The 27,757-nt window shown below is 38.0% G+C and overlaps 1 protein-coding gene across 1 annotated transcript in view; it reads left to right on the forward strand.

Moving 5' to 3' along the window:
• The window catches only part of LOC103725927 (transmembrane channel-like protein 1), a 116,491-nt gene that overhangs the window by 30,589 nt on the left and 58,145 nt on the right, over positions 1 to 27,757 (forward strand). Inside the window, 3 exon segments of the mRNA XM_008823268.3 lie at positions 17,065 to 17,155; positions 19,220 to 19,301; positions 26,711 to 26,817. Of these exon segments, the coding sequence (XP_008821490.2) occupies positions 17,065 to 17,155; positions 19,220 to 19,301; positions 26,711 to 26,817 (280 nt within the window).

Raw genomic sequence — 27,757 nt, forward strand, 5'->3', positions numbered from 1 at the left:
CACCTAGATATTTTGGTTTTTTTTTGTTTGTTTGTTTGTTTGTTTTGAGACTATTGTGATTAGGAGTGTGCCCATGAACTCTTTCTCTGGTTGCTTGTTATTGGTACATAAAAAAGCAATTGATTTTTTGTAAATTAATTTGCAACCCAACACTTTCCTGAAAGTGTTGATTATTCTAGAAGCTTTTTGGTAGAAACCTTGGAATCTCTAATGCATAATATCATATCATCTGCAAATAGGAATAATTTGACCTCTTATTTTCTGATTAGTACCCTTATAATTTCCTTCTCTTCTCTTATTGTTCTATCAAGAGTTTCAAGTACTATATTGAAAAGGAATGGGGGTAGTGGAGAGGCTTGTCTGGTTCCTGATTTTAATGGGAATGCTTTCAGTTTTTCTCCATTTAGAATGATGCTGGCTGTGGGTTTGTTGTATATATCTTTAATTATGTTCAGGTATGTTCCCTACCATACAGTTCTCTCTAGGACTTTTATTATAAATGTGTGTTGGATTTTGTCAAAGGCCTTTTGTGCCTCTATTGAGATGACCATGGAATTTTCATCTTTAAGTCCATTTATACGATTTATTACATTTACTGACTTTTGTATTTTTAACCATTCCTGCATCTCTGGAATAAAATCAACTTTATCATGGCGGATAATCTTTTTTATGTTTCTGTATGTGATTTGCTAATACTAAGTTCAATTATTTTGTTGAGAATTTTTGCATCTAAGTTCATTAGGGATAAGACTTTATATTTTTCTTTTCTGTTATGTCTTTACCTGGTTTTTGGTGTTAGACTAATACTGGATTCATGAAAGGATTTTAGGAGTGAGTTCTTCTGTTTTTATCGTCATGATTAATTTAAGTAGTATTGGTTATAGATCTTGCTTGAAGGTCTGGTAAAATTCTGATGTGAATCCATCTAGTCTTGAATATTTTTTGGTTAGGAGGCTTTGCATTTCTTTTTCAATTTCCCTATTATCAGTCTGTTTAAAGTGTTGATCTCTTCTTGGATTAATCTTGGTGGACCCATTGAATTTAGAAGTTGATTAATTTCTTTTAGGTTTTCTAATTTAATAGAGTATAAGTTTTTAAAGTATTCACTTTTAATGTTCTGGATCTTTGGTGTCTGTGATGATGTTTCCACTTTCATCTCTGATTTTGTTTATTTGGATTGGCTTTTTCTTTCTTTTGGTTAGCTGGGCTTAAGTGTCTATCCTGTTTATTTTTTCAAAGGATCAGATCTTAGATTCATTGATTCTTTGCATTGTTTTCTTTGTTTCTTTTTCATTGATTTCTGCTCTGATTTTTGTTCTTTCTTCTCATCTGTTGGTTTTGGTTTGTTCTTGTTTTTCCAAATACTTGAGCTGTACCATTAAGTCGTTTATTTGTGCTCTTTCTCATTTTTTAATGTACATGCTGAGAGTTGTAAATTTCCCTCTTAGGGAAATGTGTTTTAATGTGTTCTAGAGGTTTTGTTGTGTTGCAGTATCATTTTCATTTGGTTCCAAAAATACTTTTATTTCTTTCTTAATTCCTTCTTTGATCCATTCATCATTCATGAGTGTGTTGTTTAATCTTTGTGTGTATTTTTTTAGTTACTAGAGTTTCTTTTAGGATTGGTTTTAAGTTTTATTGCATTGTGGTCTGATTGAATACATGGAATTATTTCAAGTTTCTGTATTTTTTGAGGTTTGTTTGTGCCCCAGTATGTGGTCAATTTTAGAGAAACTTCCCTGGGCTGCTGAATAGAAAGTGTATTCTTTGGTGCTTAGATGGAATAATTGTAAATGACTGTTAGGTTCATTTGATGTACGCTATCATTTAATTCAGGTAGTTCTCTGTTTATTCATTATCCAGATGACTGTCTCTTGGAAAAAGTGGGGCACTGAAGTAACCTCTTATTAAGTTTTGGGGTTAATCTGTCTCTTGAAGTCCAGTAATACTGCTTTTATGAAACTGGTAGCACTGGAGTTTGGTGCACATATGCTCATGATTGTAATGTCTTCTTGGTTGATTTTTCCCTTGACCTGAAGGTAGAGAACTTCTTTATCTTTTCTGATGAATTTTAAGTCTATTTTGTCAGATATTAGATTTGAGACTCTTGCTTGTTTCTTAGTGCCATTTACTTGGAATAATTTTTTCCATCCTATCATCCTAAGGTGGTGCCTGTCCTTGGAGGTAAAGTGAGTTTCTTATAGTCAACAAATAGATGAATTTTGTTTCTTAATCTATCCAATTAGTTTGTGTCTTTTGACTGAGGAATTGAGGTCATTGATATTTAGTTATTACTGAAAGGTGTATATTGGTTACTGTTATTTTATTTTCTGTTTGTGCTCTTAGTCTTATTTTGTGCTTCATTTTTATACCTTCTTTTTTTCCTTTCTGTTACCTCTTAGTCATTTCTTTCTTAGTCCTTTGTGTTGCTTTGAATATTCTTTCTAGAGCTGGTTTGGTAAACACGAATTCTTTCACCCTATTTGTATTATAGAAGATTTTTCTTTTCCCTTTGACTATGATAGACAGTTTTTCTGGGCAAAGAATTTTGGGTTGACATATCTGGTCATTTAGAACTTGGAATACTTTGCTACAGGCTCTTCTGGCTTTTATATTTTGCATCAAAATGTCAGCTATAATTCTGATGGGTTTTCCTTTAAAGTAATTTGTTTTTCTCTTGCAACTTTCTATACCCTCTCTTTGTTCCGTACATTTAATGTTTGTACTATGATATGCTATGAGGAGTTTCTGTTCTGGTTCTTCTCATTGGTTTTCTGTTTACTTCTTGTATCTGTGTAGTTATGTCTTTCCTTAATTTAGGGAAATTTATTTCTCTATAATCATATTTAAGATCTGTTCAATGCAATTGACCTGAGAGTGTTTGCCTTCCTGCATGCCTATGTTGAGTAGATTCGTGGTTTTCATGGCATCCCACATTTCCTGCACATTCCATTCCTGTGTGTTTTTCAAAACTTTTACATATTCTTTGCTTCAGTGGACTAATTTTTCAACTTTGTCTTCTAGTCTTTATATTCTGTTTTCCATTTCATTCATTCTATTTGTGAGGTTTTCTACTGTCATTTCAAATTGATTTATTGTGTTTCTCAGTTCTGTCTTCAATATTTTGTGAATTCATTTTTCATGCCCCTAATTTTCTTTGTCATTTCATTCAGCTGTGTATTCATATTTTATTGAGTTTTAGTCAGGAGTTTATTCTTGTCCTCTTTGAGTTCTTTGAGTTGTTCATTTAAGTGTTATTTAAAGTTGTTGAATTTTTTATCATGTTTATTATTGTTTCTTTAAATTCTGTGTCCTAGGATTCCTCTTGGTAATTCTCACTGTACTATACATCTGTAGGACTAGTAGGTTTTGGTTGGGACATATTACCTTGGCTTTTCATATTATTTGTGTTTTATTCATTGTGATCTGGGCATATGGATTTCTTTTGTTGATTTTGCATCGGATATGAAATTCTAGCCTGCTTTTGTTTAGTTGAAGTTTAATTCTGTTTATATTGTTGATATAGCTCGGTTGCTTTCTGATTGGGTATGAATAGTTGGTCTGTGCTTTCAGGTTCTCACTTTAGTTTTTTTATTGGCAGGACAGGATGGTTCCAAACTGGCTAATTAAGAATTCTCCATTAGGGTAAAGAGCTCTAGGTCAAATCTGAGCCTGTGGGAATCCAGTGGCCGGGTTCTGGCAGGGTAGTCAGGAACTCTCAGACAGGAAGAACAGGTAGGGGCCTAGGCCAAAGGTGGGCATGAGGACAGCTTGGGGAGGGTCTAACGTGCTAACCCAAGTAGATATGAGCCCTGAAGCAGGGAGAGATGGAGCTGGTCCTGGCAACAAGGGGATTAAGACCCAGAGGTCAGGATCAAAATTTAAAATCTTTAAATAAAATGGATAATTGCTTTCAAGTCATTGTATGATAATTATTTTGTAATATGTATGTACAAATTATCATATATACTTCTATATATTTTGTATACATGTATGTATATACAACATGGACATCATTACATATATATAAATGAGGTATCACATGAAGTTATATGATTCTCTGTACATTAATTTTTATACTTTTTAATGCCATTGCTGTATTTCACAAGTGCTTGGTCATAGGTGTTAGGATAGGTTGGATGGGGGCCATGGAAGGACACTGAAATGCAAAGATTACAAATCAACTCATCAGAACAACTCATCCATATAGCAACATGGTGTGCTCTGTGGTGACCTCATCTAAGTTTTGTATCCAATGTGTATGACAGCCCTCCAATTCTAAGTTTTTCACATGGCAAATTATCAAATTCACCAGGTAGTCTTGATTATTTGCAAAGCTGACTGAACTGCCATGACTTTAAAACACCAATTTAAATTTTTTGCCCACTCATGGATCAAAAGTCAGAACACATGGTTCTTATGGACTGAAGACTCTATTGGAGCAATTTAGCTTGGTGCTCCTGAAGATCACTGCACAATAAGAACAAAGAAAATTCTGATACATTCAAAGGGTAAGCACAGGAACACACAAGTACTGTAGTGAGACATTTTACTCAGAGGTAGCATCCTGAGTAAGATTCCTTTGAGAATTTGTTTCACAGTATTCCAAATTCATTAAAACACATTTGATTAGAATATGCAGAAGCCAAACAAAATAAGCACGTTCTGTTTCCCAACTCATCTACACGCCCGGCAATGAGTTGACTGTGGGTATAGCTAAGAACATAGATGGTGTGTGTTACTCATGGTGGAAATACCTCCTTTGTTAGAGAAATCCTGCAAACTATTGCCTGGAATACCTTTTGCTGCCTATTCAGCTCCTAGCAGCCCCTTAGTTTTCTACTTTTTTCTTATCTGTAGTGTTTACTTGCACCCTTAACAACTCTCAAGCATCAGTTGTCCTCTCCCCTTCACTTAAAGGCTATCTTACATTTCAACTATTTTATAGGTTTCTATCCTACTATGCTAAGTACAGCTTTAGCTACGGAAAGGAATCTCCGTGGTTTGAAATTGTTTTTCAGACACTTAACACATTACAATCATAAAGCACACATGGCAAATACTTTAGAAAAATGGCAAAATAAAGGGAAAGTGAAAGAATGATAGAAATAAATAAGGGGCTGGAGAGATGGCTCAGAGGTTAGGAGTACTTGCTGTTCTTCCAGATGACCTGAGTTCAGTTCCCAGTTCCCATGTGGACAACCCACAACTCCCTGTAACTGCAGCTACAGGAGATCTGATGCCCTCTTCTGGCCTCTGCCAGCACCACATTTATGTCACATACACATGCCCACATGTACACAAACACATAACTTAAAAAAAAATTTTTTTTTGGTCTTTTTGAGAAAGAGTCCCCCTGTGGCCTCAGCTGGCCTGGAACTCACCATGTAGACCACACTGACCTTGATCTCCCAAAGAGCCGCTTGTCTCTGACTCCCTAGTGTTGGGCTTAAAGGCATGTGCCACCATGCCTGGCAACTTAAAAAAAAATTAAAGGAATTAAATAAATATCTTAGCTGGAATTTTGGGGTGGGCCTTCTTGGTAGTTATATAAGTGTCTGTCTTAGTGTGTCTATCTAGTTCTGGGAATAATGTTTCAACAGAGAGTGGAAGGTCACACTACCCTGTGGCAATTCTTTTGATGACAGCATTTGAGGTAACGTATTGAACTTATCCTCTTAATCTTGAGGACTTCTGGTTTTAAGATTCAGTTCTGGCTTTAAGGTCACATTTCCATGAAACCTCATTTCTGTTCAAACCAGAACCAAGGTAGTAGGTTAGGGAATCCTTTATGTCTTAAGGACAGGCCCTACGGTATTCTATGCCCTCCATTAGGTTGTAGGGCTGCTTTTCCAGTGCTCAGTGGAATCATTAGAAACAAACAAACAACAACAAAATCAGCAAACAAGAATAGACATAAAACCTTTTCATGGAACTTAGCAAAAATATAGAATGAAATATTTATAACATTGCCATTACAAAATTTTTTATACTAAATGTCAATTTCTGCTGTGTTGTAAAAATAGAAAAAATAAGCCTTTTCCTTTCTGTTAGGTTCAACTACGACTTTGTCAGTTAGACTAACAAAAACAGATTAACATGAGAAAAGCAGAAGTTAGTTGGTATGGGCCTTGAGCCTGCACAGAGAGCAGAGTTACTCAGGGGCCAGCTCCAGCCACTACTTAGAATCTTAACCAATGGACACATTTCTAGAGAAGCAACAAAGGAAAAGACTCTTTGACTTTCCAAGTTGGCAAACTGTGAAGTACAGATTGCGAAGTTTCTGAGCTGGTAAGAGACCACTGTCTGTCTGGTACAGAGGGAGGGCACACCGCTCAATGTTAGTCCTGCTTTTAAAAGCCAGGTGGGGATGCAGAGAACCTACATTTGCTGCTTCTCATTTGTCTCCAGCTTAAAACAATCCTTATGCCACATTTTTGGCCTATTTTTGCTTAATTTTGGCATATACTTAAGTGACATATTTTGGGGCATCATATTCTATAATCTTTCAATCGTCTCTGCGGACAACAGTACAGTTTCAGAGGGTTGCCAGTGTAGACTGTGACCAATATCTGAAACCCAGTATAAGCTCTTAGCTCCAGGGAAGTATGGTGTTATTCTGCCCCCTGCTAGTATAATACAAAGAATTGTTTTGAAGATATGAGTTGAATCGTAACTAGGTTTGGAGTGGTATTAAGAAGACGTAATCACAAATAGAAAGATCTAGTATACTTTAAATGCTAAATACAAAAGCCCAACTCTGTTTTTCTTGATGTAATTCATCTAAGATTACCCTGAGATGCTTGGCTGACCTTTATGACATAACTAAAACTTGTTTGAGATTTCATTTGACATTTAAACAAGTCATGAAAATTAGCAATGGTTTAGAAATACAGGGAACAAAGAAATCATCCTAAATCTCAAGCATTTCTGTGTATAATAACTTTGATCTAAAACAAATTTGACCAACCAAGGTTTTATTTGAAACACATTTCCATGAATGTCATTAGAAGTAGTGAAGAAATTACCTGAAGAAGTTTTATATGGGCATGGAGAGATATCTCAGTGGCTAAGAGCACTGACTGCTCTTGTAGAGGACCTGTTTTCAATTCCCAGCACCCATATGGCAACTAACAACCATCCCTAACTCCGGTACCAGGGATCCAATGCTATCTTCTAGACTCCACAAGCATTCTACGACACAGGTGCACTTACATACATGCAGGCAATACACTCATACACATACAATAAAAATAAATGAATAAAAATTCTTTTAAAGGAAGCTTTTATATACAGATCACTTAGACGTTTGTTGCTAATAAAAGTTTGGGGGGGTTGTCATTTTGCTGGGGAATCTGGGTTTCCCTTTTGGGCTCTTTTAATCAATATTAAAAGAATTTAAAAATAAACTAAGAAGAAAGCTTGAGGACCATTTTGTTAGTTTAAGAAAAAAATAGCAAGGTAGGCAAGCTGCAAATCTTAGCTGCTGCTTGGAGGGAGGCAGAGAAGAGGAAGCTATGCCATACCTTTTGAGCTAGGGTCAGAGAAAGTTGGCATGTTCAGCAATGGAAGTCAGCAAGTAATAGTGTGGAAGAAGGTATGGGGGGGGGCGCATCAGAGAAAGACTGAGAAGGCCCAGCGTGTCAGGGAAAGCATGCTTAGGCTTTTGACTAATGTCAAAAAAAGAGATAAAAAGAAACATGATTAGTGATGGGCCACAGAACTGAGTTCAGAAGGTACTGGATTCCAGACTCTTGTGTCCTATTGCAAAGGTTGCACCAGGGACACATAGTTAGAAATAGAGACAGTTTATTAAGAGCAGGAAAGCACTCCTGAGATCAGCAGTGGGCTAGTGAGCTGACTTGAAAAAGCCCTTTATAGGATCTTTCCTTTGCTTCAGCATCTCCTGTTTATATATGATGGGCTTTTCTTGTGTATACTGTGTTCATTAGATGAATCCCAGATGAGGAAGGGCTCCCAGTCTTTCTCTTGTAAACCGGCCTGACCATGTTCCATGTTGCATGAAGCCCAAGTGGGGAAGGGCTTTCAGTCTTTCTCAACCAATTGGATTCTTTTGAATGTTATTCATTTTAAAAATTGCTTTGTTTTTATTATTTGTATGTCTGTGTCTGCGTACATGTGTGTGGGTACCCTTGGAGGCCAGAAGAAACAATGGGATCCTCTGGAGCTAGAGTTATATGCATACATGGGTACTGGGACCCAAACTCTGGTCTTTTGCAAGAGCAGCAAGTGCTCTTAACCATCTCTTTGGCTCCTTAAGTGTTGATTTTCATGTTTTAGTCTCTAGTCCCTACTCTCCTGCCACAACGGTAGTCTAAAATACATTTTATATGTGAAATGGAATTTCTCTAAAATGAAGTATACGAAAATAAGCCATATATATGAGCTTACATGAGAACTAGTGCTATTTTTTTTTCTTTACAGTTTATTTTATGCTTTCAGGTGATCAGTCACACCTTTTAGAGGTGTGAGATAGTGAGCTAGAGATACAGAAGGCAAATGTATTCACAAAGGTGTTTAAGAAGAATCAGAATATGCAAGGTCCTGCCTACCTGAAGGGACATCGAAACAATTATATGTGATAAAATAGCTTTTTACCCCAACTCTCTGAAAATTACTCAGTCGATATAAAAACCTCTTAAATTTAATAGTCCCAGTTAATGAAATTTGATTTAATTCCAAACTTTGCCCCTGACTTGTTATACATTAGAATCACTTGGGACACAGAAAAGGCATCTATTCCTGGATCTCAATCCTAGAGAACGTGGCTTAGGTGATCTGAAGTTGGGAAAACATAGGCCTGCTAACTCTTAAAGATCCCACTGTGATTCCAAGACGTGGGCAGTCCGAAGTCCTACCTCAGTTGTAATCCAGGCTTCTCACCACTGTTCATTCATTCAATTAGAAGTGTTGAAATGTGCTGTGTTAAGTACTAGGAAACTGAAAGAAAAGTCAGCCTTATTAGTAAAATACTGTTAATCACAGTTACTATGTGTAGTGATTTCATTATTTGCCATGAAGTAAGCTAAATACATATTTTATTTTCTTTAAAGCACATAAAACCCTCTAAAGTAGCTACATTTTCATTTCCATTCTGTAGAGGAAGCAGCTGAGCATCCTATCATGGCTACTGTCATTCCCTTTAAAATAATTTATGTGTTGCATCATTACTTCTAGTATTAGGATAACTTAAATAATTATGCCAGGCTAATAACAGAGACATATTACCTAGGAAGTCTATAGTTTTTATTTTCCATCTCAGTGCATTACAATAGCTTCTTATGTCTCTAATTCTCTTTTAATTACTCAGGAATATTTCAGGAAATTCTGAGTTTTATAGATAATTGGTTAATTAGTTTTGAAGTGGCAGTGCTTATTAGCAAAGGACATTTCATCCTTCTGAGTCCTTTACTTGGAAGTGTTCGTGAACACAAGTTTTGATTACACTTGCCCTAAGCACCAGTTTGAAATATCTTTTATTTACTTGAGCAAGAAATTGGTTGCTTAACTAGATCACCAAACTGAAAACAAGAGGAAAGAGAAGTCAATTTAACCTAATCCAATGGAAACATGTTTTGGGGATGAGAATGTGTCAAAGGCAGAATAGCATGTCCTAACTCTTCTGTGTAGTCAGGGTTGTATCATGTGTTATGGGTAAACTATCTATTTTGTAAGTTAGGACAAAGTGCTCCTTCAGCTAACTGTGAAAGCATTCTTGAAAGCCCAGGAAACCTTATTATTCTAATTACTACCAAGAGGTTCATCAATGAATGATGAGGCCGGGTATTATTGTCATTAAATAGACCACACTCAATTATTTATCCTCAGGTCTGGGGTTACAGTCCAGAGCCCAGCACACATTGTACCAGGGCTTATGTGAGCTCTGAGATGCAGAGACCAGATTACAGTCTTGGCAGATGGCTTTTGTTGAAAGTAATTCAAGGGGGAGGCACACATTTTTTTCAGTCAGATATTTGGATAGTTTAAGGCCAATAGATATTCAATGTTTAGCCACAATGGCCAATTTTATTTTAACCATATAATGAAGACCCTTTAAGTTATCCAGGAGCTACACACAGATAGGAAAATACATCCACTAGAGGAAAAACATAAAGATGTTTCCTTACTTTTGAGTTTTCCAATTATTCATAATTTTTTCCATTTCTGATCTTGGTGTAGGTACCTTACTAAGGGATATTGGTCAATAGGTGACCCATATTATTCCTGTTACCTTGTTTTTCTTTTGTCTTTGTTTTTAAATGCAGGATGTCTTTGGTTAGGAAATCTATTATCAGGGAGGACATGTTTGGCTAATATACATTCTCTTTACCCTGAAATTATGCCAGCTCATGGGAGAGCTCAGCCATGAAAACAATGTTAAAGCAAATTGTCTCACCATGTCCCTGACCTGCTCATCCCATTTTCCTTCTTCTGGGACTGCAAGAGACAAGAATGATTCTTTGTATCTTGCAGGTATCAGGTTTTTCGGGGAACAGAGGGTAAGAAGCTCTTCTTGCTAAATAGCTATTCTCAGCGTACCCTGTGGCCTTTGGCTCTGTTTTTAAAAGCACCACCAAGATTTCTGATAAGTTCAGTCAAGTAGGTATTCTGAGGATCTCTTTGGTATGAAATGTGAGTGTGTGTGTCTTAGAGAATGAGGAAGGGGTAGGGGCATTAAGAGAAAGAAAACTCACACCTACAAAATCTGGTTTGAAAATCAGATAGGGCATGCATATTTGGTCAAGTAGGATGATGTTCTAGTTACTTTTTTGTTGCTACGATCAAACACTCTGACCAAGAGCAACTTAGGGAAAAAAGATATAATTCAGCATATACTTCCAGGTCACAGTCCATCAGTGATGGAAGTCAGGGCAGTAACTGAAGCAGAAACCATGGAGGAACACGGTTTACTTGCTTACTCTCTGTGGCTCATGCTCAGCTAGCTTTCATATGCAACCCAGGCCAACCTGCCTAGGGATGGTGCCACTGACAGTGGGCTAGGTCCTCCCACATCCATTGCTTATCAAGACACTCTCTTACAGACATGGCAGCATGGCAGCAATCTGATCTGGAAAATTCTTCTATTGAGGTTTCCTCCTCTTAGGTAACTCTAGGTTGTACCAGACTGACAATCAGAAGCAACCAGGACACTCTCATCTTTGTCAGCATGACACACAAACATGTCACTGCTAAACCACAATCTTTTCTTTCTTATTTATATCCAAGATCTCATATTATCATAATATAAAATAGAATACATCTTTAAAATCCCATAATCTTAAAAAATTCCAATCCTTTAAAAGTTCAATGTGACTTTAAGATAATCCAAAGTCTCTTAACTGTGGAGTTCTGTAAAATCAAAATCAAGATACACACTTTCTTATCCCAACATGGAAGAACCACAGTATAAGGAACACTTACACTTAACCAAACCAAAGACCAGCAGTGTTTCTCAATGCCCAGCTTCTGGGACTCACTCATGATCTGCTGGGTACTAAGAGGCATGGGCAGCCCCATCTCTCCAGCTCTGTCTTTCACAGCACATATTACCTTGTAGGTTCAGATTGGTTTCACTTTATATCTGCTGCTGTCCTTGGCAGACCTCCCATGGTCCTGGCATCACCAATATCCTGGCTTCTGCACAGCAACTGAGGCTGCACTTTTGCCATTGTCCTCTCTTAAAGTGAATTGTCTCAGCTGATTTCTACAACCCCTTAAATCTTACAGCATTTATGCCTTCAAAACCAGTACCATGGGGGTGACTCTTGCACATTGCCAAGTTTAGCTGAAAGCTTGAGATGCAATCTTGACTCCCATGAACCAAGGTTTCTGTGTGCTGACCCTGAGGAAATACTTCCCAGATGACTAAAGCTCAATGATGTGATCTCTCATTAATCACAGGTGATTCTTCAGTCCCAGCTGACCAGTTTCCTTGTCCCAGTGAATGTTTTCATTTCAGTGACACTGGTCTCTTTTTTAAAAAAATATTTCATTTATTATTTTTATTTTATGTGTATGCATATATTGATGCATGTAGGTAAGTGCACCTGTGTCATGCAGTGTCCATGGAGGACAGAAGAGGCTGTTGGATCCCCTGGAACTGGAGTTATGGACAGTTGTTAGCTGCCATGTGGGTGCTGGGATTCGAACCCGCGTCTTCTGCAAGAATAGTCAGTGTTCTTAACTGCTGAGCCATCTCTCCAGCCCCAACACTGGTCTCTTACTAATCACAGATGAGTCTTCAGCCCCATTTGACTAGCAATCACAGATTCTTAATTGAAAATATCACACAAACAACCCCAATAGTATTTGATTCCCTTCAAAACATCAAGAGCCATGTCTCCACCATCTGCACTTCTCTCAGCCTTCCAAACTCCCACAATAGCTCATTAACTCTGAACACGCAACAGCTTTTCCTGCCCAAAGTTTGAAGTGCTTTCACAATCTTCCAAGAAAACAACCGTCAGGTCCAGTGCAGCACCTCACTCTTGGTACCAATTTCTGTATTACTTACTTTTTGTTGCTGTGATAAAAAAAAAAAACTTAACGAAGAAAGGGTTTATTTGGGCTTATGATTCCAGGGGTATAAAGTCCATCAAGGGAGGTTAGTCATGGCAGGGGGAGGATAGGGACTGATCACATTTTCATCCACACTCAGGAAAGAGAGAGAACAGGACACGGGGCAAGGCTATAAAACCCCAATGTCCACACCTAGTGCATGCATCCTCCAGCCAAGTTCACACCTTGTAAAGATTCCATAACTTCTCCAAAGAGCACCACCAACTGGGGACCAAGTGTTCAAATGAATAAGGCTATTAAATACACAGCAAGCAAAATTAAAAGAACAAATATTTAGCAGCAGATAAACAGCAGGTAGGTAGCAGAACATCATCAAATCCGGAGTTTAAACATCCCAGAGAGACAACTGGAGTTGATGGATTTGATTGGGAGTGAAAACAAAGGCAGCGTCATCAAATCAGAGGCTTACAAACATCCAGCAGAAATTGACTGGAGAAGCTGAGACAGTCAACTGGAGCTCTTGATGGAGCTTTTTCTCCACAGATGAACTTCTGGCTTTCCACACCTGCTGTAGGCATTTTTATACAATTGGATAAACAATGGTAACCTCTGCTGGAAATAGTTATCTCTTAGCTGTTCCCAAGAGCACCATGATTTTAATGTTCTTAGCTTCTGGCTGTTTTTCTTTCCCTGTTACAGACTCAGAGGGTCAGCCAGCCCCAAGACAGGAGTTTTGGAAGAGACAAATAAGGGCCTCCTCACTACCAGAGTTCCTCTGCAACAAAATTAAACAGCACATGGCAATCTACCAATATCATTGACATTATAACAATCTTATGAAGTGGGCATTTTATTATATTTGAAAAACAAATTCTGAATTTAATACCAAGGAGAAATTTTGATTCTCTCTATAAATCCATTATAATGGAGGATGATAGAAGATTTCTCTATAGATTTGACTTTATGGATTTTTAAATTCTTGATGCCAGATAACTGAATTATAGTTAGTTCTGCTGTGATATGGATTCCTACAAAAGTCACTACAGTTTATAAAACTGAGCAGTAAAAACTAAAAGATTTATAGACAAGATACAGAACTCAGAAACACTGATGACAGATTTTAAAAGAAAGACATTTAAGAACAATAGTAGTAACACCCAACATGGGCTAATGGTCACAGATACATGAATACTACAATAAACACGGCAGCTCGCTTTAAGAAAGACCTGAAATCTGCTTGTAGAAGTGGCCGTCAAGAAGACTGCTGCTGGGGAGCAGTAAAATCTGAGGAAGGCCACCATGACATTGGATGGGCTAGTATGAGGCAGTTGAGTTGTGCTGTGTGCATTCTGGATATTTCTAATACTTCTTAGAATCACTACTGTAGTGTCCTGCATTCAACTAATGTTTCTCATGGATAAAGTCACAGACAAGCAATGTCAAACTTCATGTTTTGTTCAAGTCATTGTGTGATATATCTATTGTGTTAGAACAAAGTCCAGGTTTGAAAATCAGCATTATAGTAGAACTGGCTGTGTGGCATTTCCTTCCATACTTCCAACATCCTCATCCTGTTCTTCCTATCCTCTTGGCAAGCAGGAAAGGAACTGTTGAGGCATTTGTTGGTTAGGAGATCCAGACCTGACAAAAGCCTGTAGTAACAGGGACGTTATGCCAGATGCTGATCAGGTATGTGCAAGTCCTGGAGAGGTGTGCTCTCATGAGCACAGGGACAGAAAACATCACAGACATGAACGAGGTCACAGAGTCAGACCACAGAAGCTTCTTGGAACCCTAATTTGTATTTTAGAGGCTTCAGTTCAGCATTTTACAGTGCGTGCTAGGTGCCACCATCTTAACAATCTTATTGTCTACATGATGCAATGATTAAATGTGGTGCCTTCTTTATTGCATGGGTCTAAAAACAGATAATAATTGACATGGTTTTATTAAATATTTTAGGATGTGTCAAATTCTTTAGAAATTATTTTTTAGTTAATCTTCCCAATCCAGACGTCATGTCAACTGTCAGAGTGTTTGTCAAGGTCGGTCTTGGGCCTCTTCTTCATTTCTTGGTGGTTGCCAGTTGAGTTTCTGAGAATAATTATAAGGATACTATAATTATAATGATGTAAACCAAGACCTGGAAACTATTGTCATTAAGTATTCGCTGACATGGAAAATATAACTTTAAATATAATTATACAGTTTGCTCTATATTTAGAAGGCTTATATTTATTAAGCATCTTTTGTGGTCAAGACCAATACCACAGGAGAAACAAAAGGCCCAGGTATTGTCCTAGCAAGGGAACAACTTTGGGTGTTCTGTTTGATGACTGAAGAGACTTCACCACTGTGCTTGTGTTTATATGCTAGACTAGAGTTGGGTACATGCCCACAGGCATATGAGTAAGGGCCACTCTGTCTCAGTCAAGTCAGCAAGCATGTGCTGCTTTTGATCACTGGGCACTGTAAAATTTCGTGCTCAGCACGCATTTTAAGGAACATCTTATTTTGTCTTTTTTTTTTTTTTTTTTTTGGAGCTGAGGACCGAATCCAGGGCCTCGTGCTTGCTATACAAGCATTCTACCACTGAGGTAAATCCCCAGCCACAAAAATCCTTCACTAACCTTTCATCTTTTTAGATTTACTTTGTATGGTAATAAGAAGTTCAAAGTCGTCTGTGAAGGGTTTCATCTACAAAAACCATACTTTCTAAGGACCAACAAACTGACCATGGTATTGCAACTGTAGAACCACAGCCAGACTGGAACTGTTCCCATTACTTGATCACATGCTGTCTGGCCCTGTAGACAAGAGAAGCCAGAGCCACCTAAATTTCAAAGTTTTTTTCATCAAACAACACAGATGACTGTCTTAGCTAGGTAAGGCTGATAGACTAGCGTATCATAGACTAGGTGGCTAAAACCATAAACATTTATTTCTCAGCATTCTGTTGGCTGGAAATCATTGGTTGGATGCCAGCATGTTCTGATCAGGGCTGAAGCCAACTTACTGTGCTCTTGCTAACCTCTTGTGCCCTCACATGGTGGACAGGCATGACCTAATCCTGCTTGTAAGGCCACAATTCCATTCATGGAAACTCCACCTTCATGACTCAGTCATTCACTGCATGGTGACATTTCAATGTCCTAAAATACAGTGGTGTCCCATAGAATGATGTTGCCTACTGGCATTGTCACCATCTAGGTTTCAACGATATTTAAATAAAGACAAAATTGATGACTACTACATCTCTTAGCATACATCCTTTCAGAATGGTCCATATTGGAACACCGCCTGTTGCCTAGCAATGCAGGATTTTATCTCCAGAAGTATACAACCACCATATGCTATCACTGTGGGGATTAGATTTCAAAATGTGAATTGGGGGTGGGGGAGCATTCAGTCCATAGCAAGGATCAAGAACACATGTATTTAGCATGTTCACATTATACATTCTGATAGATTAATGTATTTTTAATGGACTCTAATATGACTACTGAAAATGTACTACAATTTAGGAGTCATGTAAAAGTTTAAATTGAAATCTTTTTCTGAATTTGAGACCAAAGCTATTCCTTTCTTTTCCTCAACTTGATTAGTTTTAGATTATGATTTTCTTGCTGTAAGCGATGATTACTTTTATGAGGTTAAATACCAGGTCAGTAAGTGTGTTGTTCTATGTCAGTTTGTCCTAAATTCTTCCTTCTTTACTTGTTTTTTGTTGAAGGAATTCTTAAAAGAAAGAAGGAAAAGATTTTAAAATAAACATTCTGTTTGCCAGAACCTGACATAAACTCCAGATTTAATTTTATATGGGTTGGGAATGCGAAGAACTAGGCTTCTCTATTTTGACACTTGGCATAAATCCTTGCTTTCCAATGGCTTCAGATGATTGATAAGCAAGGCTAAAAATATCATGCTCTTCCTGGCCAGAAGTAAAGAAAATTTACACATGCATTAAAGTCTCTAGGTTATAGGTTTTATATAGATACACAAAGCCATGTATACATAGATGGCATGAACACAGAAGTGGCACTGTGGGGAACAAAGGGACACCTAGGAGGAGACAGGAAAAGGGTGTACAGGAGAGGGACCAACGGGTCACACAGGAGGGGACAGGAAAAGGGGGTACAGGAGGGACAGAGGAGTATGTTCAATGTACTATATATTTGCATGAAATTTTAAAAACACTTTAAAAGTTATAAAATGGTCAGGTGTGGTGGTGCATGCCTTTAATCCCAGCACTTGGGAGGCAGAGGCAGGCGGATCTTTGTGAGTTCGAGGCCAGCCTGGTCTACATAGAGAGTTCCAGGACAGCTGGAGCTACAGGGAGACCCTGTCTCAAAAAGACAAATAAATAAATAAATAAATAAATAAATAAATGTTATAAAATGTACCCAGTGCTCAGCTGTTAAGAGTCTACAGTGTCTAGAAGACCTAATAAAATGAAATGTCTTCTACCTGTATATTCTACTAACATCAACTCACTTCTGCCTACCTCTTATTGTCTTTTCTCAGAGAAGCCAAAAAGTTTGTGAATGAAAATGAAGAGGCTCTTGGGAAAGGAAAAGGAAAGCAGTGGTTTGCATTTAAAATGATGATGGCCAAGGTAAGCATGTTCAAAATTCAGTCTGGCTGATGCCACAGTGACCCCAAGAGAGGGAAGTGCATCTATTCTGAGGGAGTGAAAAGAATCTGTGTGCTAGAGCAGAGACTCTTACAGTATACACATGGCGTATCTGTCTTATTAAGACTTGGATGGGGAGATTAAAGATTATCCTTAGGGGACTGAAAATTTAAAAAATGAAGTTGAGAAATACTGATTTATAGCAAAGACTTTTTTGCATGGTCTCACCACTTCCGAGATGTAAAAGACTGGGTGTTCCAATTTTGTTCTCTGAGTTTAAGGGGCTTTGGTCAGGATTTCTTTCCCTAAATGTCTATAAATTGCAAGGCCATATATCTTTTTGCTATCAGAAATATCAACTATACATTGCAAAGATGATAATAAGAAAAAATTATATCTTTATACAATACAAATTCCAGAGAAATATTGACAAGAAACTGACATTTATGTGTACTTACTGTGGACCAATCACAGAACTGAATCTCTCTACAAAGTTAAATTCTCTCAGTAAAATAGATACATAAGTATTAGTATCCCACCTTTACAAACATACCAACATAGCTAGAGGAATTCCATGGAGCTAGAGCTTTGGGACTGAAGTTCAAAGATTCTAATTTTCATATATGTACACACACAAATAGCTAACTCATTTTTTTCGAGTTCGAATGAATGTAGTCACACTGTGTGAGTTTTGTGGTTTCTTTTTTGCATGATTGGAATCATGAGATATGTCTGTATTGCTATGGGGTTACAGTTCATTTAGTTTGTGTTTATAAATTATATGAAGATATCACGATTTATATAGCCACACCTTCTTTTGTAGATGGGCGTTCAGAGTAGTTTGAGTAGTCTTTGAACTTCAGTTACAGTTGTGTCTACTCAGCTCTCATGCTGCCTTGTACTAGTGTCCATATTATCTGCCCCATTCCCATTCCTCCTAAAGTTTGCTTGACAATGAAGAGTCCACACTGTAGAGTAAAACGGAGGTAAGACCTTTCATAAAATTGTTTTATTTGTTCTTTTCTGTGATCTCATGCCTTTCTATTTAGTTTACTACTTTCCTCTACCAGAATGAAATGTCTGTGCAATTGAAGATCTTAAATTAAAATGACTTGTTTAGAGGGCTGGAGAGATGGCTCACTGGTTCAGATCACTGCCTGCTCTTGCAGAGATCCTGGTTCAGTTCCCAGTACCCACATGGCTGCTAACAGCCACCTGTAATTCCAGTTCCAGGGGATTCGATGCCCTCTTCTGGTCTCCATGGGCACTGCTCATATGTATTGCATGGACACAATGCAGGCAAAACACTTATACACATAAAATAAAAATAATTTTTAAAATGATCTTTTTTTTTTACTGTCTACTTTAGGATACCAGAAGCCTTTCAAGGCAGAAACTCTGCCTAATTCAGAAGTCTTAATAACTCAGTTAATATTTTCTTGTTGTCCAGTTGGACAAACAAATCTTTTAAAGTGGTCAGCATGCTCCGTATAAAACAGAATCAATAAATATTTTTTGGTAATTTTTCTATTTTTTTGTTTTTGAACTATTATGTCACTATCTTGCCCCAGCTGGCTTTGATTTTGCTATACTTTTGAGTCAGTCTCCCAAGTAATGGGGATTGTAGGCATGTGCAACCACGCCTAGCAGTCAATATTTTACAAATTAAGTTAGGAGAGGATGGTGTGAGATAGACAGTGAAGTGAATCCTGCTGTTTACCCTTTTTTGTTGTTGTTTTGGTTTGGTTTGGTTTGGTTTGGTTTGACTTTTGAGACAGGGTCTTCCTGTAGCCCCAGCTGGCCTGGAACTTGGACAGGCTGCCCTTGATTTCACAAAGATCCGCCTGCCTCTGCCTCCTGAGTGCTGGGTTTAAAGGAGTGAGCCACCACACCCAGTCTATTCTATTTTAATAAAACAGCAGTATTTAGTCCCAGAAAACTCTCTCCAAGCCTGTTCTCTTGTAATATTTCAGGGTGGAACAGACATGCACATCTTGAGGCCCACAGAGTTGGACTTTACTATTATACTTGGCTTCTTTCTTTCAGAAATGGGCAAAATTCCTCCGTGATTTTGAGAACTTCAAAGCTGCTTGTATCCCATGGGAAAACAAAATCAAGGCAATTGAAAGTAAGTTCTCCTTAGATCTAATCAGAAAGAGGAAAATGTCCTAGAATAAAATCTCACAAATTTTTAAGATACCTTTCTAAGTTGATGCACCCTTGAGAAAATTAAAACCCAATCAAACAGCCATTACAACTAACCAAAAACACACAACTGCTTACCCTCCAATTTATCTTTATGCAGGTTTGGGTTAGCTGCCTGTTACTGAGACCAAACACCTAAGATAATGAACTTACAAGAAGAAAATGTTTACTTGGCTCACAGTTTCAAAGGTTTTGGTATATGGTCACCTGGCCCTGTTGCTTTGGGCCTGAGGTGGCTCAATACATTACAAGGGGACTGTATGGCAGAAGAAGCCTGGCTACTCAAGGCAGTGAGGATGAAAGTGAGAAAAGGAGCCTCAGCCCTGGTGACTTCATTTCCTCCATTAGGCCCTGCCTCGTAGGGGTTCTACCCCTTCCCAGTATTTCAACAGTTGACAACCTTAAAACATGGGACTTTGGGGAAGGACATTTCAAACCAAAACTGTGTCAGTACCCTGGCACTTACTGAGGACAGCACTGGAGATAGCACTCTCTTACCTTATGTTAGAAAAATAAAGCATTCCAATTTTGAACTGGCTTTCTCTCTCAGATAGGAAAGTTAGTATTTTGTGCAGTGATATTAGGTCATATTATTGGGAAGGCAGTAGTTTTATTTTGGTGGGTGAACATGGTGCTGCAAATGAATAATCTTACAAACTTTAGACAGTAATCAGGACACCTAAATGATTTATTTATTTTTATTTTCTGTGAATGAGTATTTGCCTGCATGTGTGTATGTACACCATGTGTTTGCCTGGCATCCATGGAGGCCAGAAGAGGATGTCATATACTATGGAACTGGGGTTACAGATAGTTGTGAGCTGCCATGTGGGGTGCTGGGATCCAAACCCAGGTCCTCTGCAGTAGCAGTAAGTGTTCTTAATCGCTGAGCCATCTCTCTAGCTCCCAAAATGAAAACAATAAAGTCTTAATAGCTCTCATCCAAACTTGTGAAGAATAAGGAGCAATAATTCACTATCTGAATATTCCTAGTGTACCATCATTCTGCACAATACTCATACAAAAAAGCACTCAATCAAATATTTATTTATGCAATACTTTTTAGATAGAATAATACAAACCAAAATTTAAGTACTGTAAACAAGACAGTAAAACAGTAAAAATATTTTTGATTATAAAGAAAAATGGATGCTATTTTTAAAAAAACCCACAGTTTTGGCTTGTTGTGCTTCCTAGGGTTTTGACTAGGATCTGACTTTCCATCCATGCCTGTCCAGATCCAAAGCTGGTTTTCCAGCTGGCTAAATATGGCATTGCATAATTAATATTGTGGCTCCATAGGGAAATAATACAGCTGATGACCATTTCACTGACATGATTGGGCATGTTTTAGAAGTAGCTGTCTCTCAGTTCTTGGTCCCTCATTAAATGACAGTCATTAATGGTAATGAATTAAAATTCGTCAGCTTGTGAATCTCACCTCCTCCCACAAATTGCTTACAATATGCCTTTCTTGCCTGATTTGCCTTTAACACTTCTCCCTATTCAAAATGTTGCATTCTATATTGAATATTTTAATATCATCTGACTTCACTTCATGCTCATTTCCCTCCAGTAGACATGAAAGCAGGTATTTTGCTTTGTTTACACCTAGAGCCCAGTTGGCACTCAACACATATGCAATAATAAAATTACAGATACATTCATCAAATGCGTGCCTTTCTGTACATACCAATTGAGTACGTTCCTTGATAGTTATCATAGTTGAGGAATTCTCATTTTTGTACAAATTTACTTTTGAGGAAGTTATTTCATTACATATCATGCTATGCAATATTCTAAGTGTGCTACACTGTGAATTATAGTCATAAGCAGCCCACATGTTTCAGACTATTTTCTGGGCTGAAAAACACGAAATGTGTATGGAATATATTCCCAGAGCAGTTGAGCGCACTAATGGTCTGGTAGAAAGCACTCCACCAAGCCTGGGAAGGCACATCTTTAAGATGGTCTTTGAAGCTGAACTGAATGGAAAACAGAAAGCAAAGCGACATGGATGGGTCAGTTTTCCGAGGGCTGAGGCCCTATTGCTCCCTGCCACCTCCACACTCTGGGGGATCTTCTTCATCTCTGGCCCTTTGTTTCTGTTTCAGGGTTTCATATGAATTCTGCAGGTTTGATTAGTTGTTATACAAAGCCATTTCTAGCCCCATGTTATATAATCTATAATTTATAATTAGTCTTAGATGTACGGCAGCACATGTAAAATTATGTATGCTTTTGAGTGAAAATCATTGCAAGGGTTTTTGTTTTTGTTTTGTTTTGTTGATTGTTTTCTGACAGGGTCTCCCTAGTCACATCCCACCTGGAAGTCACGATGTGAACCAGGGTGGCCTTGATCTCTTAAAGATCCACTTGTTTCTGCCTCCAGAGGGCTGGGATTAAAGGCACATGCCGTCATGCCTGGGGTAAATTATTCCAAAGTTTAAATGATAAGCAGATTTTACTACATCCCTATTGAATTATATACTCACATTATTTTCAGAATAAATTTGGCTAAATATGTACCTTATTTATAAAATATATTTCATTAAAAAATAACACAACTGCCTTTCTCTGAAAGAAAGAACAATTTAACCACACAGAAGCTTCGGGAACATTATTCTATTGCTTTTGAATGTTAGAACATTCTAATATATATGTATATATGTATATATATATACCTCATTTCATCTTCAAAGTAATCTTGCCATTTGTTAATTATTGAACAAATGCTCACTGAATGTTTATGCCACGTACTAGGTATCGTTCTAAGCTCTGTGGCACTGAAAAGATGGGCAAAACTCTACCCTTGTTGGTCTCACTTCTATGTGTGTTAATATGTGGACAGCTGGGTGGAGAAGACATAAAAATAGAAAGCTGTGAAAGTGAAGATGGTATGGATTACAGTAACATGTTAAAGAAAGGCAGCAACATACCACTCCCATCAATCTAATTGGCAAGTCCTTACTCTCTGCTCTGTCTCAAAATAAACAGTAAGTACTTTTTAAATGTGGCTGTAATAGAGGCCCAATAGAGTCTTCACCAATTTTCTTCAAAACTTGACAAAAAATAGGGAGAATCAAGCCCGAGTCTGAGCCTCATGGCATTACCATCCTGAGTGCAGTGAGACTACATGGACCAGATACTTATCTGGCGACTCTCAGTTTTTTTCAATTTAAAATTTTGCTCTGATAATTCCAGCCTTAGAGGATGCTGTGAAATTTTACCATCTGTGGAATGGGGTTTTACATGACAGTCTTTTGATGGAGTTAATGTCTAATACTGTAGGCTTATTGTCATTTGAATTAACTTTTGGTCATTTTGCACATAGAAACGTTTTATTATTGTCAAGTTTTTCATCCCCCATACATTCAGTTATAAAACCTGGGGTCATGACCCTAGTTTAAGAAACCATGGATTGATTACAGTACCTACAATATGTTGTGGTTGATTCATTTCTCAAACTGGAAATAGCTTCAAATAGGCAATCCAAAGAACAGAGTTTAAACCCGATGTTTCTCTATTGCTCTAAATACCCAGGAAATACAGAGCAGGTTTGCCACCTAATTTTCTACCCCTAGACTTTCTTGGAAAGTATTTCTTCATATTGTAGTTGAACACTGGCATTGATGGTCTGCTCATACAGCAGGCCAATTACCTGGTCTTTTTCCACTCAGAAATGCTCATATATATCTGCTTCTCTCATTGCCCATCTGTTCACGGGAAAATTATGTAGGATGACAGACTACAAATTGCATTCCTTAATAAGAACTAACCAGAGGGAGAAGTGAGGCCTTAATATTAATGTGAAAGAAACACAAGAAAATTCATTACAAGACTATGCATGTACTTAATTTTCACTTTGATACATATGAAAGAGTTTTGACACATTTAGAATTTACTATGAAAACAGCATTTATCAGTTTTATTAAAATAAAAAAGAATTAGCAATTTCTGGGTGCTGAACCAATTGTAAATTAGAATAGCCTTAGCTTTGGATATTATCTACAGACATTCTTTCAGATAGGAACATTCATTCCATATTTATTTTAGACACCATATTTAACTATAGTTTCACTTGTGAATCCATAACATTATGATTAAGAGAAATCTAGGTTTGGAGTCAAACACTTGCAGATGAAGCCTGCCTGGTTTCGAAGCTTGGCTTATAGTTACTATCTGTGTTCTCATTTCACAGGGACTTGACTAAACAAGCTAGTACACAGAGATCAAACAGGAACCTGAAGCACAGATTCCTTAGTGTTAGTTATAATTCATCAGTTTGTTCAGCCAACTGCTGTTTCAGTTTTTGTTTTCTGAGCAGTACAGTGAGCCCTAACAGTACTTAACACCATCAGAGTCTAATGTCAGGAAATTGAGAGAATGTTGATGATGTTCTTAGTATGTGTGACTGATCTTCAAGGTGTGCTAGTCGTCATCATCATCATCGTTGTCATCATCGTCATCATCATCATCCTCTTATGTGCCTTACAAGAACAGAGCAGTGGAAAGAACTATTTTTCCCTTATATCCTTTAAGTTATGCTGTGTAAGTTTTTTATTTTTAGTAAACACCAGATTTTGCTAGAAAGCTTCAGCAGTAGAATTTCTAGAATAGATGGGGTAGGGAAGGAAGATGGTTTTCCTTTTTGTGTTGAAACAACGAACGGTCCTCTGGAGTTCTGATGTTATGAGTTGGCCCACTGTGTCTCTTCAGTTCTTTTGTCTTGCCGTTTCACCTTCCCTCTGCCTCTGTCAGTGGCCTGTGGATGTAACATGGCCTTCTGGAACTCTCAGTTGCCCTGATTTGTATCTGTGTCTTTTCCAGAATCATCCTACTTTTAATGAAATCAGTCCATGATATATGTGTGTGTGTGTTGGGGGAAGGGATACTTTATGAGATATGCTTTTCTCTTTTGCATTTAAGTATATTTAAAATCTATGCCTGTGAGCTCATTTGCCTGTGGTTATGTGTGAGAACTGAGAGTGAAGACCATGGTGATAAGAAGAGCAAAGCTGAATAAAGACAGGAAGGTGGGAGAGAGGCAGGAAGGAAGGAGAGGAAGGAGAGGGGAGGGGTGGGAGGAGGGAGGGAGGGGGCTCCATACTCGGCACTCAGTCCTCTATATCAGAAGGTCTCACATATGTTATACAGAAAGCCTTACGCCAGCTGTCTAGAGATGGTTAGTGGTTTTCCTCCAGTAAATGAGGACTGTTTCAATAAAACATGATCAATGAGCCTGGCAGAGCAGTCCTTTGATAGTTGTTACCAGAGAACAGAGATAAGAGCTGTGCAATGATATGAAATCACTGGGAGCCAGGTGGATGATCAGATATCCTAGGAGGGTCAGATCTGCTTTAGGGTTGCTCAGGAAGACCAGGGCACATGGTTGCCGTACCATGGGGGTGGGTCAAAGCTACATGATCTTAGAAACCTTACAAAATGCTACGATCCCTATAATGTGGAATGAGTTCAAGCTCTCTTTTCAAAATTTCTTATTTATTTATTTTTATTTTATGTGCATGACTATTTTTTCTGCATGTGTATAAATGTACCCATGTTGTACAATGGCCAGAGATGCCAAAAGAGGGCATCAGATCGCCTGGAACTGGGGTTAAGCTGGTTGTTAGCCACCAGGTGGATTTTGTGAACTGAACCCAGGTCCTCTGCAAGAGCAACAAGTGCTCTTAACCTTTGAGCCATTCCTTTAGTCTCCAAGTTCTCAGACACCAAACAGTCATCAAAATCATTGATTTCTTCTTCAGTGTCCATTTAGAAATTGAGCATTTTTTAATTTCTAAAAAATTTGCCACTGTATTATGGGAATAAATTAAATGATACCTAAAGATTAGATGAAACTCCTAGAATGTGAGATTGGCCTTACTTTAATGAGCACAGGCTGACATTTCCTCTGTTAGAACCTTTCCTCTCTTATAAAAAGGCTTCCTCACTGGGAAAGTTTAAAGTTAGAGACCTCAAGAAAAGCATTGGTTCTTACAAGGGATTTGCCATAAGGACTGATACAGAGGGTGACTAAGGCTGTTCACTGTTTTTGCTTGGGTGACTGAAAACCATAATTAGGAAGATTGGTAGAGCTAGCACCTCGATGCTGTAAGTGGTTATCATAGAAATAATATAGTCTCAGCTTTAATGCTTTTTACTCATGCATTTACTTATTTCTCAGTCAGTAAGAATTAAGCAGGTCACCACTTTTCACTGGGGCAGGAATGAGCTGACACTGGTGTTCCCCCAAACTCAAGTGGATCTTTTTGAAAAGTCATGTCCATGACTTCCTTTCAGCCCCACTTTTTAACACCTCTCATTGACTCTTCATCCTGTTTTAAACAAAATACTATTTACATTGCTTTAAGAGACCCTCCCCAGTGTGGTTTGGCCTCCCTTCAACAACAGCATCTGCCAACACTTCCCTCATTCACTACTCCAGTTGTGTAGGCTTTGGTTTCATTCAGCTGCCCCAGCTCCCACTCTCTGGGATCTCTGCTCTTCCCTCTGCTCCAGCTGCTCCTTCTCCGCTGCCTCAGGTGTTTGTCCACACCTCTTCACAAGTGGATCTAAAGCAACTCTCCTCAACACTTCACCCTCCCCTGTAGGCTCTGACTGTAATTATCACATACATATCTTATATCATCTACATATATGTTAATATACATATAGAATATTTGTTGTTTCTATATGTCACTGAAATATCATTTCTAAGAGTAGCCATTATGCCTGTGACATTGTGCTCTGTATTAAAGAAAGTTTCTGCCAGAAAATACTTAGTAAATATGTGTGGTGTGAATTTCAGCATCTGCCCTCTCTCTGGAAAATGCCAGTGGTGAAGAGATGCCACAACAGAGTCTTAGAACCATCCATAAACCAACCAGTGAGCTTCTTTGAGACATGATGTTTATAATTTGTTCAAGAAAAGGCGGACTGAAGTCATTATTACTGCACCCAGCCATAGGCTGGACAATGCAGCTACTACTTTACATGTATCTACTTACTTAACTCAAGGAGAAAAACAAGTGCTATATATGGTGATCTTAGCTGCTAAGCTCAGGGTAACTCTGCCTCAGATGGACCGAGAAGGAGTAGATTGTATTCTATACAGTGACAGTCTACAAAACCCCTTCTCTTCTACACCACAGATCGTGCAGCCATGTCATTGAAATATTCTCTTCCAGGAGAAAGAAGGCAAGCGCTTGCTAATGCAGCAGGGCCCCATGTGTTTTAGTTCGATGTACTTTGGAGGGTCGCTAAGGTGGAGTCATTTCTTTTCTTGTTTTGACCTCCCCTTCAACCAGTTTATTTTCTTTGTTATAATAGGCCAGTTTGGCTCATCTGTGGCCTCATACTTCCTGTTCCTGAGGTGGATGTATGGAGTCAATATGGTTCTCTTTATCCTGACATTCAGTCTCATCATGTTACCAGAGGTAAGCTCTGACATCCACCTTACAAAACATACTGAAAAATTTATGTAATTGCTCCCTAGGAAAGCTTTGATCTCTTTTAAAAGCAGAGTAACTAGCTAGTTATGATAATTTCTTAATCTTCAAAATGGTACCTCTAGTCAAAGGTCTTAATCTTTGCTCCAAGGATACGTGATCCTTGTGGAATTACAAATAAAATGTTTATGTCTAAAAGTGTATTTTATATTGAAGTTTCCTGACTTTAGTTGGTCTATGTTCCAATGTTAAACACCATTGCTCAATAGGGAGACTTTGACACCTAATGAGCTGAATTTTGACAAATTTGTTTTCAAAGTTGTTTTTGGAACAACTCAAAGCATCTAGTTTTTCTTAACTGAAGAAACACCAAACTAGCAGCATTTTCCTAATATAGCGTTATACTTCCCTAGTATGCACAGTCAGTGGGGTCAATGGACTGTAGTCTTTTAGAGTAGAAGTCAGAAAACAAAATAGATACAGAACTCAGATTGAAGAAGAAACAAAACCATTGAGTGACCCAGGGAAGAGTTAACTAAAGCTCAAACCAGGGTGTTTGCTGCCTTTACCCACATGAAAACAAATGGTTTGGCTCTCTTTGAGTGTTTATCCTGTAAAAACTAGGTGAGGTTTTATTTAACCTACAAAAGACCTGTTCCAGTACTAGTATTTCAAAATCAATTTATTTAACACAACATTGGCAGTAGCCAAAATTTGGTGTTTGAGTGATGTTGTACTCACACAGTATGAAATCAGTGACAGTTTTTGTACCTTTTTAACAAGCTTCCTTGTTAACAGAATGTTAACAATGCCTTGTAGTTATAGAGATGCTAGCTTTTAACAGAGCAAAGCACTTTCACATCCTGAACGTACTAAGCCTCACAACAAATTTATGAAGCAGACTGAGTAGTTTTTCTGCCTCCATTTA

The sequence above is a fragment of the Nannospalax galili genome, unplaced genomic scaffold (genome assembly GCF_000622305.1).
Source record: "Nannospalax galili isolate Female #2095 unplaced genomic scaffold, S.galili_v1.0 scaffold3409, whole genome shotgun sequence".
In the NCBI taxonomy this organism is placed as follows: Eukaryota; Metazoa; Chordata; class Mammalia; order Rodentia; family Spalacidae; genus Nannospalax; species Nannospalax galili.